We start from the raw sequence: 15163 nt of genomic DNA, 5'->3' as shown, positions 1-15163 counted from the left end.
TAAAAAAAACGTTTATTTTTCTCTGTGTTTGTCGTATTGTTTTCATTTCGTTTTATGTATTAATTGTATTACTTTCTAAGCTATTTAGTTTATAAGGAATTTAAAATATTACTGTGCCCTGTAAATTTGTAAATGTCAGACACCAAGGTTAAACCTCTTAGTAGTGTTTTCTGTACTATATAATTAGGTTAGGTTTAAAGACATTTATTTCTCATTACAGACAATGGTCACTTACATGAGACTTATAGACTAAAAATACAATTTATCACGTCGTGTTTAAGCGTCAAGGATCAATCATCGAAGTATAACTTGGGTGTACTGTCATTTGCGTAGGTAATTAGGATCACTCAGAAGATGGTCTTTTAGTTTAAGTTTAAATATTGCCAGGCTGTCTGCACTTTTTATATTTTGTGGTAGTCTATTGTACCGCAGCACTCCCCCAACGCTCAATGTTTTTCTACCGTTATTAGTTCTAAACTTCGGTATAATAAGATTGTGAGGGCGTCGTGAAGTGCGCTTCTGAATTTGCCTTATTTTAGTGAAAGTAATGTTAGTGTGTATATGGTCATTTAGAATTTTGTAGATTAATAAGCTGGTATTGAATTGAAATAATTGTTTAATATTCATGAGTTTTGTTTCACTGTAAATTTTTTGTGTAGAAGTTAAGTATGGGTAATGAAAAAGCAATTTCATTACTTTATTTTGAGCAATTTGAAGGTGAGAAATATTAGTTTTAGTCGCGGCTCCCCAAATTTCAATTAGGTAAAGAAGGTGTGATTTTGCCAAAGAATTATAAATATGAAGATGAACTTCACGAGGAAGGCTTCGAACTATGTGTCTAAGGGAACCTCTTAAAGAAGATAATTTAGTTATTAAATGATTTATGTGCGTTGTCCATGTTAAGTTATTGTCAATATATAATCCAAGATATTTTTCACTTTTCTTTTCAATTAGTGGTACATTATTTATTGTTATAGGCGAATGTGGTGGGATTTTAACATTTTTAGGTTTAAAAATTAAGTACGATGTTTTAGCAGTGTTGATAGTTAGCAATTTCGATTGAAACCACAAGTATAGATAGTCAAGGTCCTTTTGCACTCGAGAAATTATAATTCAGTTATATATATAATATAATATATTAACCAATAATAATAATTAAAAAAGCTATTAAAATATATGTGTGATAACTTTGAACTCACAAACGTATTAATTTATTTATGGAGTATTGTAGGTTTTATTTTTTGTATTGTGTTAAACATTACATCATTATCTGTATTTTTAATGACAAAATTTAATCTGTATTTTTAATTGTCCAATTGCTGGCGTCAGCCTCGCAGCTTAGGCTCGCTTAAGTCGCCGATCACTTGGCATAAACTTAACATAGACTAAGTCCAAGTTAGACTTAGAACACGAATATGAATATAACATACAGCTGTCGTAGTTCAAGCTAGTCCTGTTTCTGCATCCCACTATATGACATGACGTAATCCGTACGTTTTTGTTCAACGAACTAGCGTTTATATTACGCATGAAATAACCTCTGATTTGACATTCACACACGCACGTACTTGTCGGTAGGTATAATATTTTTTCAATTACATTAGTTATTATATTCAGTTCTAGTATGTAATATAATATATTCTATTCTATTCTATCAAGTTTTATGAATTAATACCAACTTATTTAGTAGTTTAATTTTAAAATTACTCCTTTTCCAGTCTTTGATTATTTAATTGTAATTAATTATTTGCATGCAATCAAAAACTATTTTTAATAATGCCAAAGAAGTATAACTTCTTACGCGCGTACATAAGTACACGCACCCTTTTTTTATTTTTTATTAAATAAATAAAGTTAACTATACGATCGGTCCTCAAAATATTTAAATTTTTACTATTCTTATTGTATTTATATAATATATAATATACTTACCACACATATTTCGGGAAAAATTATACTATCAACCTAGTTGTTAGCGCTACAACCTTTTAGGTCTGGGCCTCAGATTTATGTATCTGTTCCGTAATCATTTCTAATAAGCAAGTAGGTGATTAACCTTTTGTGCCTGACAGACACCGTTGACTTTTTCAGTCTAAGGCATGACATTCCTTATGTTTTCCTTCACCTATCAAGTGAGTGGTGAATGTGCATAGAAAGTCCATTGGTGCACAGTCAGGGTTCGAACTTACGACCTCAGGATGGCACGCTGAAGCCATAAGGCCAATACTGGTCTAGTTGAATATCGTACCCTTTTATTATTTCTTTACTGGTACTGAATTATTTATTATACTAACATAATGATAATTTAATTCTATAATAAAACTTAAATTCATTTCTATTTCTCGATAGTTCGAGCTCATTTTCTAGTTCTTGGCGTATCTGATTGTAACTTTTCCCATTGACTGCGAAAAGTTTAACGCTAAATCAGACGAGTGATAGTAATCCGTTAAACAAATTCAACTGATAACACATGAAAAACAAGGCCAACATTTGCAAAAATGCAATACAATGTTTTCAATAGGCGTTACTATGATTACCTCTGCTGAGAAGCGATTAAGCAAGGAAAAATATCTGTGTGGGGATGTAAATTCTGCATCTACTACAGCATTCACCATAGAGAGTGCTAAGAGGAGTAGTTCGGATTAATACCTGCAGCTGAGTTTCAACATCAGACGTCGAGGCAGAATACGAAATTCCACGATAATACAGTCGAAAAAAAAAAGATTTGTCTTGGTCGTCAAAGTAGGGTTAAATTGCCGACTTCACTTCATCATCGTCGCCAAACATTTTTCCACGTAGTTCTTTCTTGTGAGATACGTGTTTGGGTTTATAGAGGATAAGGGTGTAAAAGAGAATGCTTAGGTTTGGTCATGTAGAACAGAAGAGAAGGGGTGTACTAGAAGGATATACAAAGTAAACCTGGATTAAGTTGGGATGGGTAGGCCTTTTCTAAATCTGACCAAATTTAGGACGTAGTAAAAAAAAAATGTCCATAACCTACGAGTATGCATGGTAAATGTCATGAAAGTGGATGAAGCAAGGTACATTAGCCCTGCGATTCTGTAACTCACTTTTCGAACTCACACAGCGGTTTTCGCATCGGCGGTCGCTCTCAAATCAGTCGTGAAGCAGTCATTTTAAAAGGTAAGAGCTTGTAGTTTATTCTTTATCAGAATGCCAAATCATAAAATGACTGCTTCACGACTGATTTGAGAGTGACCGCCGATGCGAAAACCGCTCTGTGAGTTCGAAAAGTGAGTTACAGAATCGCAGGGCAGGACCGTAGCAGGTGGAGATCCGTGGTCTCTGCTTACCTCTTCGGTAATAAAACACATATTATTTTCATGTATTTAAAAAGATAAAGATTATTATCAATATAATAATAATGATAGCTTTTTAATTCAGGTACTTTAACATTTAAACACGTTTCTATTTCAATCTTATTTTAGGTATCTGTGCCCTTTTTTGTCAAAGGTCTCCTCCAAATCCTGCCATTCCTCTGTGTACTGTTGCACTCTCTGTCGTGTACCACCTGCAGTTTCTTTAATTTGACCTATCCACCTTCTAAGTATCACCTCGTTAGTAATAGTAGTATATTATTCTTGTGTGTGCAATCAAGTGTAAATAAATTAATCAAATCTACCATATGTTACTAATTTTGTATATTAGCGTTTTTAATGATAAGTTTACCTTTTATACTAGGATTATTCCTCATAAATTCCAAACTTAAACTAAAAAGCAAGCATTTTTGCGCAAAATATCTTTTACCCATCTGAGAGGACTGCAAGTTCGTTGCTTATATTTTGTGTTGGAATTAAAAAACTTTCAGTTTTCATTTTCCAAAGGTCTTTTATACGTCGGTTGTGATTTTCATATAAAGTAAAAGAGAATATTTGTGTAATTATTTATTTCATAACATATAAACATTGATATCAACTGATAATGTAATTATGTATTACAAAAGATAAATTATGCCATCGTTATACATACATACATATTTTATTTACAAATATAATAAAAAACTTAATTTATTTAAATAAATATTACATAACTATTTACTTTATTTTTATAAATAAATTGCTATCATACATCTTAATTATAAAGAAATATATTTTATGTATCACAAGCCTTTGAATATTTATGCGATAACTAAACTAAATGTTAAAAGGAATTTCCTTAATATAATTTTCGCAAACAATACAACGATTAATTAATTCAATGGTATTACAAATTTAAAATAATACTTCCTCAATATTTCATAGTAAAATGAATCAATTATAACAAATCAAAATCTACTATAAGATTTATTTATAAAACTAGTTTAATACAATCACATTTGCAAACCTTTTCTCTGCTTATATAATATTTGTTTGTGTCGTCTCCGTGACGCAATTATTCGTTTAATAATACATGTCTAACTCAACTTGCACTACTCTTAGGTGCAAAGGTTACGTAATAAGGAAAACATATAATAAATAATACTAATCATGATTTATAACCGCTGAGATTAAACCCTAAAATGTTGGCATTTAATTTATGAAAAAATAGGATTTTAGGGGGTTAATTAAAAGTAATAATAAAATTGGCAAGTGAAGTCAGCACTATGAAGCTAATATAAGGGCTTGTTTAAGATCTTACAGTTAAGTCGGTGAAATTTAATTGGTCAATTGTCACGAGTTGCGATCGTGTGATTTCTGAGTATATCTATTACCTGCCGGTTATTATTACGGAAATCAATACTTAAAGATTGCGAAAGAATCCCTAAATTCTCCGTACTATACAAAAATAGTAACAAATAACGTAAATTTCTCTAAGTAAGTAAGTAACGTAAGTTTAATCTCTGCCAAACAATTATAAACTCCTCTTTGGGAATTTAACTTATAAATTACGATTATTTATTTGCCAACATTTTATAGGTATGTTATGTAACTATTTGCAGTTATAGATATGTATAAATTACTAATCTAGTTATCAAACGCAACTGGAACTGAACCTTAATTAACTCCATGTTATACCAAAAAGCCTATTTAACCATCACATATTGACTTGGTCAGAAGGTTTTTTTAGGTTAGTCTATGGATGTTCGTTTCTTTAGTCTAAGCTGTAAACCATTTTTGGACTCTGTTACTATTCTGTATGCGAATTGTGGTTCTGTTCCGGGACCGCCAAGGGAGAGCTCGTACCTCCTGATAATATTTGATATTGTAGCCTTCATTGCCACCCACGCGAACCGGAAACCTAAAACAACAGAAGGTCGTGAAAACAGGGGATAAATTAAATGTATATTTTTGAAGTTATACTTCTTTAGGCGCGTTTTGAAAAATTGATGACAGTGAAATTTAACGATGCGCGCGCACCGTGACACAAAATTAACAGAATGAAGTTAGTGACCAACTGTGTATTCACTGTGTATTTATATTCATAATATTTATCCACATTTAAAATGCGTGTTTTCATTATACAAATGCGAATTTTATATGTGCGTCTGAATTATAATAAGAAGTGATTTAAATTGAATATTTTAATAAATACTAACTAATATTAGAAAATAATAATAAATATAAATATAATATAATATGAATAAATATTTATTTATTTAATTTTTCAAATGTAAGCTGAACTTTATTGACTATCATGACTCCTTTTCCAGCCTTTGATTATTTAATTGTAATTAATTATTTGCATGCAATCAAAAACTATTTTTAATACTGCCAAAGAAATATAACTTCTTACGCGCGTACATAAGTACACGCACCATTTTTTTATAATTGATGTCGAAAAACCCATACGGTTTTATTTACACATGTCACAAACCTATGTAGTTAGTATGTGGTTATTACTTTCTTTTGTCTGTTTGTTATAATGTTTTATAGTTTGTGTTTATTATATATGTCTCCTATATTTATTATTTTCTAGGTTCTTAAGAATATATTTATTAAAGTTCATCACGTCGTATATAATGCATTTTCTACAGTATATGTTACAAGTTACAATTCTAAAATTCATTACAATTATGGTGAACATAAATTTTATAAAAAATATTAAAATATTACTCTTCCAATTTTAGATTTTACATAACAATAGAGAAAAAAACCCTTAAAATGGCGTATCAGATAGGCACTTTACAATGATCATTTTTTTTTTTTTTTAAAAAGACAATTCACACCAATTGACCTAGTCCCATGCTAAGCTGGTGAAGCTTGTGTTATGGGTACTAGGCAACGGATATACATACATATAAATACATATTTAAACACCCAAGACCTAAGCACAACACCAAATGCTCATCACATCGATATTCGTCTCAGCCGGGGATCGAACCCGGGACCCATGGATTCGCAGTCAGGGCTACTAACCACTAGACCAATGAGTCGACAAAATACTCATCAATACTTCTTACACATATACATCTCTTTAGTCTTTACCTGTGTAAGTATTTTCATTGTTTATATATGTTAACGTAAAATTGTAAATACCGTTAGATTGTAATCTATCTCACGAGATTATAAACTGTCAAAAGATTGTGAACCTCAGCGTACTGCTTATAATTTAACGTATTATTATTCGGTAGATTGTAATCTATCGAAGTGAAACCGTCAAATTACAATCTAAGATTGTCAACTGTCCGAAGGTTGTCCCTGATTGGGCGGCTTTTTAATAGACAGTTAATTAGTAATACGTTAAATTGTAAGCAGTTCGTTGAGTTCACAATCTTTCGACAGTTTACAATCTCGCGAGATAGATTACAATCTAACGGTGTTTACAATTTTACGGTGACATATATATCAAAAGTTCCTTAACTACAAGTCACTCACCTAAGCAATTCCTTGGTCCAGCACTGAACGGAACGAAAGCATGATTGTGCATTGGTTCGAAGAATCTATCAGGATTAAATTTCTCCGGTTCATGGAACGTCTTCGGGTCTTGATATACGGCTTCATAAAATACTATAACGGTTGTGTCGGCTGGTACCTTTCTACCATCTGAAATAAAAGATTTTTCCAATTATCACTGATTCTTATTGAATTTCTATAGCAAACTTCAATATTTTTGTTAGATATATTTGCAACTAAATGCGCTTATTTAATCTTATAAGTTTGGTAAGAAAATAATTTTCGAAGCAATTATTTTTAACATAGAAAATTTATTTGCACAGGCGCTGGATGGTCATTGGTCATACTTATGAATTGCTGAACTACAAACTTGAGGTCAATGCCTAGTCATGGCGATTTATAACACCTTATGAAAACTTATCCGCAAAAACATTTATCAATTCTTCCTATAAAAGACCTACTCTTACACCGTGTGACTATCAACCATGCGTGTTTTAGCACCAGCTATGAAACAAATGAAATTTGTATTGATAAACGTAAACAGCGAGGTCCTTATCACTCTTACTCCACTTTTTTTTTTTAAAGACAATTCACACCAATTGACCTAGTCCCATGCTAAGCTGGTGAAGCTTGTGTTATGGGTACTAGGCAACGGATATACATACATATTATAGATAGATAGACATATAAATACATATTTAATCACCCAAGACCTAAGCACAACACCAAATGCTCATCACATCGATGTTCGTCTCAGCCGGGGATCGAACCCGGGACCCATGGATTCGCAGTCAGGCGTACTAACCACTAGACCAATGAGTCGTCAACTTTGCAAGTGCAAAAACGAGACAGTAAAAGCTAACAATGTTTAATTACCTTTAAATTCTAAATCATTTTTGAGTTGCCTTCCAATTTTCGTCACAGTGGGAATCGTTCTAATACTTTCTTTAATGGTTGCCTCGAGATATTTCATGTCTGTCAATTCGGTATTGGTTGGTTTTTTGGTAAAGTCCTTATTATAAATAGATTGTTGTTCTTCTAAAATTCTCTTCTGGACCTCTGGGTACTTGGCTATGGAGTATAAGGTGTGTGCCATCGTCATTGTTGTCGTGTAGTGACCCTGCAAACAAATATATTAAAAACTAATTAAGTTGGTTGTACTGAAATTTATTAAAATTTGTTTTAAAATGTTCGTTTTAATTACAAAGACTGTATTTCAAATGTAATTACGTGTAATTTACAGGCTTATAAAGTAAATAGCTAGTAAATTTACATTCTTGTCAGCTCATAATGAACAACTTACAATACTTTAGAAGTTCATACTTATGTTAGGAAATTGTAATTTTTTAAAGAATGATTTTTTAATAAACAAGTACTTACAGTCCAAGAAACAAGCGTTATTTCGTCATTAATCATGTCTTCAGGCAATGGCTCTCCATTATAAATTTTGCTCAAAAGAAATTTATCCAAAAGACACATATCATCAGACACTTTGTTCCCCAATATCACTTCCAAGTCAACATCAACGTTTCTATTGTTATTTTTAGTGTCGTCAATTATTTTTTTAAGCTCCTTCTTCCTCTCGGCAATTATCTAAAAATGTAGCACGTGAACATATTAAACATTTTTCCTCTTATTAACCTCAAAAAGCTCTAGAATGTATAGTCCATGTAGCTCCTATACTTAAACCTATATGCATGGACACGACGGCTTTTGGAAAATATTATTAGTTTATTTCTTGCAATTAACTATCGGTATGGTTGTCTAGAAAGTTGGAACCAAATATATCGGTATAACCAATTAAGTCAGCAAATAATGTATAATGGTATCTCTGCCCGTATACGGCTAGGAACAGATATTTTTGCATTTATTTCAGTATTAAAGTAGTTGGCTTATCCTTGATTATCAACTGTTTCATGTATATTAATTAATCGGTCCAATCTTATAAACGTACTATAAGGCTCAATTAATAAAATGTTTTGGCTTTATTTTAAGTATTTCGAAAGTGACAAAGATAAAGCGTTCGATAGGCATTATCATCATTTATGAATGAAACAAATTAAATTTTGATAAAGAACTTACGATAGTGCTTGTGTCTCGAATGGTTTTTATGGTTTCCGTCATTTCCTTGTAAAATGGTGTTAATTGGAAAATAAACTTGATGTTTCTCCAATACGAGAAAAAGTTCTGTGTTATGATATTAACCACTCTGAAAAACGAGAGAATTTATCATATAAAAAATGTGCACGGGCAAAAAATAAATTCTGATATGGATATGGAATATTTTTTATTATTATTAAAATAACTGGCGTTGCAGGCAAGCATGAGATGTACGATTCCAATTAAGACAAAGTCATAACTTTTATATGACTTAAGGTCGTAAGTCGTATTATATAGTAGGATAAATTAAGTAAATTTGAGAAAACTTACTTTGCACTGGCTTTTAAGTAAGGATGGTCCGGGGTCGAAAGAAGATCCGAATCGACACCCATAAGTGAATCTGAAAATAAGGAAGGATTATGAAGACTAATAATCATAGTATTGTCTTTGATTAACATAACTCATTTAAATAAAACACTGTTTTGACCGGATTGAAGTTATGTATTATTATAAACTATTATACTATTACTAATTATTGACATTCAACATCTTTTGTCTTCAGTCACCGTGACCACGCACGCTGTAAAGCACGCGAAACGTCGGATAAATTTAAAATTATGTTAAATAGTTGTAAATTTATAATAATACATAACTTCAATCCGGTCAAAACAGTGTTTTATTGACTAATAATCAATTAAAGATGCCCTAAGTAAGGAAATTGGCATCTTTAAAATCTCCCCCGCGCTTTAGCACGCACGATTTCTGACTGTGCACGAATGGACTTTCTACCTAAGCATTTAACATTCCCTCATACGATGAAGGAAAACATTGTGAGAGAACAGTTTCACACAGAATCCTGATCATCTTGTTTATAAAAATGATCACAAAAACATATGGAAACTGAAGCATATAGGTAGAAGTGCCTCTGGGTCAATATTACTATAGTACATTTGTCTTGTGTTATCCTATAATTTTAATAATAAATAAATAAATTACTTTCTATGTAATTTAGAAAGGACCTCGATTGGAGTGAGCGTAATGGACACCGCCTTTCTCGATAAAGGCCATTTTTAACTCTAGTCTGACTTTGATGTTGCTTTGCCATAGGGGCTTTTAATTTTTGATAAGCTATTGGATCATCCGGATCCGTTAACACATGTCGGGGCCTCCTACGGGCTCAAGGGGCTTATAATTATGTTCAAGACTAAACATGTTTTGACGTGACAACGTCTTATAATTCGATGGAGCCGGCTGCACGCACGATAAAACATGAATCATGCGGCGTTACCTCTGAGGCGTTGCCTCTGAGGCGTTCCATTTAAGGCTTGAGGTGCAAGCGAGAGCACATAATGTATTTATGCGTACAAATAAATGCAACTTGATCAATTCAATTGTGATTTCCATTTACTTCCTTCTCTATATCCATACAAAATATCTATCTAACAAATAAAATTAAAATTTTCTTTTGAAGAATGCAACCATTCCATCAGTATTTTCTTATGACGTTGTCACGTTCAACTATCGTCAGTAAACCGACTTTACAGACAACCGATATTTTTATCATAATACTTACTGCACAAAATATCGAACATATACGGTCTCAGATAGCGGTACATATCGACCACAGTACCGTCGTGATCGTCTAAAACCTTGAACAAGCTGTCGCAGTATTTATTTACGTGCTCTACCCTCTTCTCTTGGGTTTTGAAGTGGAAACTTGGTGCCATCATCTTGCGTATTGTTTTCCAACGTTCACCTATGAAAATTTAAATTAAACAGTATTATTATGGTGGCCTAAAATAGGATTAATTCATATTGAAAGTTATTTTAAACAATTGTAAAATGCTCTATTGAGTAAATTATTATGCAGAGTTTATCAGTTTCAAAGTTTTCTAAAACTCCGAAGACAATCGGCCTTTTTATGTGCATAATTGTAATATCCTTTCCCTATACTAGATTTTTAAATTTTAATTTACTATAAAACATAGTAATACAAATGTTAGTTAAAGTTAAAGGCTAACTTTCTGAACCGATACTAAGAGTTAAGTATTACTGGATTTTGACATGTGGGAGCCGTACTTCGCACTGTTCTATTATTTAAAATTATATTATTTTATTAAATTAGCATCAACTTAATTTATCTAACTAAGTTAATCATGTTTTAAAAACTCTTTCGATTTGCTTTCCGAGTTCCGTTGGCAGCCTTATAGAATAGGCCTTCCTTTAAATGTGAAAATGCGTGGGAAAATCTGATTGAGATAAACACGGATTGGTAACAGTTTCAGTTACCGCAGTCAGACACAGTGACCGCATAGTGTAAACTGTTTTAGCATTCACATAGTGTGACAAATTGCTATATTGCTTTAAATTTAGTTAACAACATATATACTGGCGGCATGTCCTGCCTTTCGCACGGCTGCATTTTTTAAATATAGCTTGAATGTGAAAGAATTTTCCAATAGAAAAACGTTTTAATATTAAGAATCATCTTTAATATATAAAAAAAATATTTTTCAACACGTCTCGAAACGTCAAGAATTATAAGAGATATATAAGAGATGTTCTTCAAACGAATTCGCCAAACAAACACTCTAATTAAGTAATAATAACTGTTAATATTCAAGCAAAAAAAATGTAAGTAAAAGATCTTTTATAATTTTAAACAAATAACTTAACACCTTAAGAAAAATGAATGCATAACATGCGCAAACACGTTATTAAAAGCTTTCTAATACGCCAAAAAACCCAACCGGGTTTTTCGACGTGAAATTTTTTGGTCAATGTTGGCAAGACACCGCAAGAATTCGATGAGGTTAGTCCAGTAGAGGATAAGCTTCCAGTGGAAAGATTTTTTTAAATTGAATATTCTTTAACGAAAGTCTGATCTATTGCCTTTTAAGTTGTTTAAGGTTCTTGATAGTTTTGTATTGCAACGATTTGTTAATAATATCCAATTGACATTAATAATATTCTATCTTTTATTAATAAAAAAGTTAATGGTCATGTTATCAATTGAATCAAAAGCATTTTTAATAAACGTAAAAATGAATTATTGTTAATAGAACATTGATGCCTTTAAATTATATGATAGCCTGTATTACCGTTCGAACACAAAATACATCTAATTAGCGCGTCTCAAATTAAACATTTCTATCTTTCCGATTAGATCAGCCTTGCGATTCTGTAACTCACTTTTCGAACTCACACGGCGGTTTTCACAGCGGCGATTGCGCTCAAATCAGTTGTGAAGCAGTCATTTTATGATTAGGCATTCTGATAAACAATAAACTACAACCTCCTTAAGCTGTGAGAGATATAACCGCTGTGCGAGTTCGAAAAGTGAGTTACAGAATCGCAAGGCTGCAATCCTATTTATATACCATGTATTATATTTCTATCTAGTTTTAATCGGGCATCAGTAAAAAAATATTGCTTTTATTACGTCAATTATATTCGGCAGTAATTACCATAACAAAATTTACTTTTTAGTTTCTGTTACATCATATTTGATATATCTTACCTTCTGAAGTTGAGACGGAATTTCCAAAGAACGGTGCCATTGCTGTGTTTCTTTCAACTTGCTTTCCCAGTTCCGTTGGGTGATTAAGAATAGTCTGCAAGGAAGATTATTATAGAATAATAAATTCGTACTAAAATTCACAATGGAATGTATCTGGGGGCACAGTCCGCCGAGTATGGGTTGAACTATTTGAAAAAAAAAATTTGCGCAATTTGAGGGTAGATACAATACAACAATTCAATAACAATACAAGAAGATCGAGTTGGTTATAGTTACTGCGCAGGGCATGGGACAGACACATTTCAGCGTAAATTTTATTTTATTGTAGTTATACTTCTTTTGGCGCGATGGCGAAAAATGATGAGAGGGAATGTTTACGATGCGCCCGCACACCGACACCTAAATTCTACATCGTAAAGTTAGTTCTAGATGGCATGACAATCGATAATAACTATGTTCAAGTTGTACATTCTAGTATTTTTAATTATATATCAAATTGAAGCAAATTTTTATATTTAGAACACGTGTTTCGTAACAGTACAATTAAACAGTGTGAATAAATAAATATTACTTTGGTGTTGTATTAAATCAATTTCATATACGACAGTGATAGTATTTACTAATAATAATTTATTATTTATTAGTATATCTTTATATATTGAATATTAATGATAAAACTGATTTGAGTGCATTTATAGATTTGAGGTAATATACATAATTGTGCTTCTGTTGATTCCAACTATGTTGTTGAAAGGAGGAAAACTTCTAACGCGTGTACATAAGTACACACACTCTTTTTTATATACTAAGGGCACGCATTGGATCAGCCTTCAAGGCAACTGCAACGTGACACAAGAAGAGAAAATCAATTTTAAACTTATTTTCAAAGCCTAACATAGTTTTAGGCAACAAATACAAGGAAACTAAATACAAAAAGGGATCATAAGCTCTGCAAATATAAGGCTTAAGAAAATAAGTTTTATTGACATTGAAGTGGGGTCACTCTCGGGCCATCTGGGCCAGGGTAAGTCAAAATGTGAATTTTCTATTGAAAATTCATAATGTAATAGTGAAATTGTTAACTATAATTTGAACAAGTATTGTGGAAATGACATGTTTTGAAATTTAGAACTTGTTTTATATATATTATCCATATTTATATAATGTATAATTATCCATAATCAAGCTCTCTCAATTAGCTTATTATGAATTAGATAAAATTGTTATTTAAATTTAAATATTGTTTATACAAAATGTGCCGTTACAACCTCCAAAAATACAGTTTTTATTATATCTATATTTAAATAATCATTATTTAGTACGTTGTTAATAGATTTCCTTACCGCAATATCATCAGGATTTGACAGAAGCACCCATTCTTCAGATCCCACTGTCATTCGGAAGTTGGTTCTTCCGTGCTTCTTCCATATTTCCATTAACTTGTGGGAAGAATCTAAAGGAAAGCAGAGAAATACTTAGTTTTTTCTAATTTTTAAAACAAGTAATATAAGTGCAGTGGTTAACGTATATTGCGTATTTCGGAGTTCAATTACCGGCGATAATAATTATTTCGGGTCAACACAGATGGCTGTCACGCATACACGTCTCGAGATAAGGCATTGTGTATTATAAAAAAAAAGCATTTTTGATTTTTGAATCTGATTCATGATCATTTTTAAATCTAATAGTCAAGTAGGTGATCAGCCTCCAGTGCCTGACACACACCGTCGACTTTTTGGGTCTAAGACATGTCGGTTTCCTCATGATGTTTTCCTTAACCGTTCGAGCGAATGTTAAATGTGCACATAGAAAGAAATATTTTTGGTGCACAGCCGGGGATCGAACCTACGACCGGGATGAGTCACACGCTGAAGGCACTAGGCCATCACTGCTTCTATCAAAAGGCCTTTCAAAAACAGCAATATCTATGGTTTAAATAATAATTACGATTCAAAATAAATAAATCTAAACTGTTTTAATAAAAACCAATTTCTATAATATGTTACATTTCATTAATTTCAAAGGTGAGGCTAAATTTTTAACTAAAAAGAATCTCACCGTCAGCATCGAATCCCAATTGGAAGCCATTCCCCACGATCGGTAGTGGATAGTCACCAGGATACTGACTTAGCAACTTCCAATTCCGACTGCGCCGACGCATCAACTCATATGTGCACAACAAAACCACTGCGGTCACCACAAGTATGAAAAACATGTTCACTGTTAGTTCTTAACCCTCAGAAGTGTTAAGTCCAAATAAATTGTCTCACATGAAACAGATTCATTTATACCGCGCTACTATGCCGCTGATGACGCAGGCAGAGCTCATTCTTGCACCTTCCTTAATACTGGGAAGCCCATAGCTTTTAGTTACCTAACATCTATATATACTACATTAATAGGCAATAGTAAAGTTGCATTAAAAATGTGGTATGTCTTTATTATTACTGAAATACTTAAGGGTTTTTAAAGGGTTCTTAATGGTTAGTTAAAAACATTGCTACAGTAGTTTTGTGTCGTAAAGAAAAATATTTTTTTTAATCAAACTGGTGATCTTTTGATACAAAGAAAAGTTTAAGGAAAATTGTGAAATATTTTGGGACACATATTTCTAATATTTTATTTTTTAAATTTCGTGTATTAAATTACGTAATATAATTTTATGAAACACTTATTTAGTAATTGATTGGCGCAAATCCTTTAATTATCC

The 15163-nt window shown here is 32.0% G+C and overlaps 1 protein-coding gene across 1 annotated transcript; it reads right to left on the bottom strand.

Moving 5' to 3' along the window:
• Nucleotides 1-4085: 4085 nt before the first annotated feature.
• LOC125061640 (probable cytochrome P450 4d20) lies at nucleotides 4086-14723 on the bottom strand. The gene is made up of 10 exons (XM_047667159.1): nucleotides 14512-14723; nucleotides 13797-13906; nucleotides 12454-12547; nucleotides 10507-10689; nucleotides 9264-9333; nucleotides 8916-9042; nucleotides 8214-8426; nucleotides 7710-7953; nucleotides 6816-6983; nucleotides 4086-5238 (listed from the first exon to the last, which is right to left on the bottom strand). The coding sequence occupies exons 1-10, from the start codon at nucleotides 14666-14668 to the stop codon at nucleotides 5069-5071; spliced, it is 1536 nt and encodes a 511-aa protein (XP_047523115.1). The 5' UTR covers nucleotides 14669-14723; the 3' UTR covers nucleotides 4086-5068.
• Between the last annotated feature and the right edge of the window lie 440 nt (nucleotides 14724-15163).

The sequence above is a fragment of the Pieris napi genome, chromosome 23, assembly GCF_905475465.1.
Source record: "Pieris napi chromosome 23, ilPieNapi1.2, whole genome shotgun sequence".
Classification (NCBI taxonomy): Eukaryota; Metazoa; Arthropoda; class Insecta; order Lepidoptera; family Pieridae; genus Pieris; species Pieris napi.
Note: the sequence above shows the minus strand (reverse complement) of the source record. Positions and strands in the feature narration are given on the sequence as shown.

What these genes read in the sequence shown, in the direction of transcription:
- LOC125061640 (XM_047667159.1), bottom strand. Translation starts at nt 14,668, where the DNA reads ATGTTTTTCATACTTGTGGTGACCGCAGTGGTTTTGTTGTGCACATAT. An exon ending in ATTGGGATTCGATGCTGACG is followed by an intron (nt 13,907 to 14,511) that starts GTGAGATTCTTT and finishes GCTTTCCTTTAG; the next exon opens with ATTCTTCCCACAAGTTAATG. An exon ending in TATGTTCGATATTTTGTGCA is followed by an intron (nt 9,334 to 10,506) that starts GTAAGTATTATG and finishes CCTTATTTTCAG; the next exon opens with ATTCACTTATGGGTGTCGAT.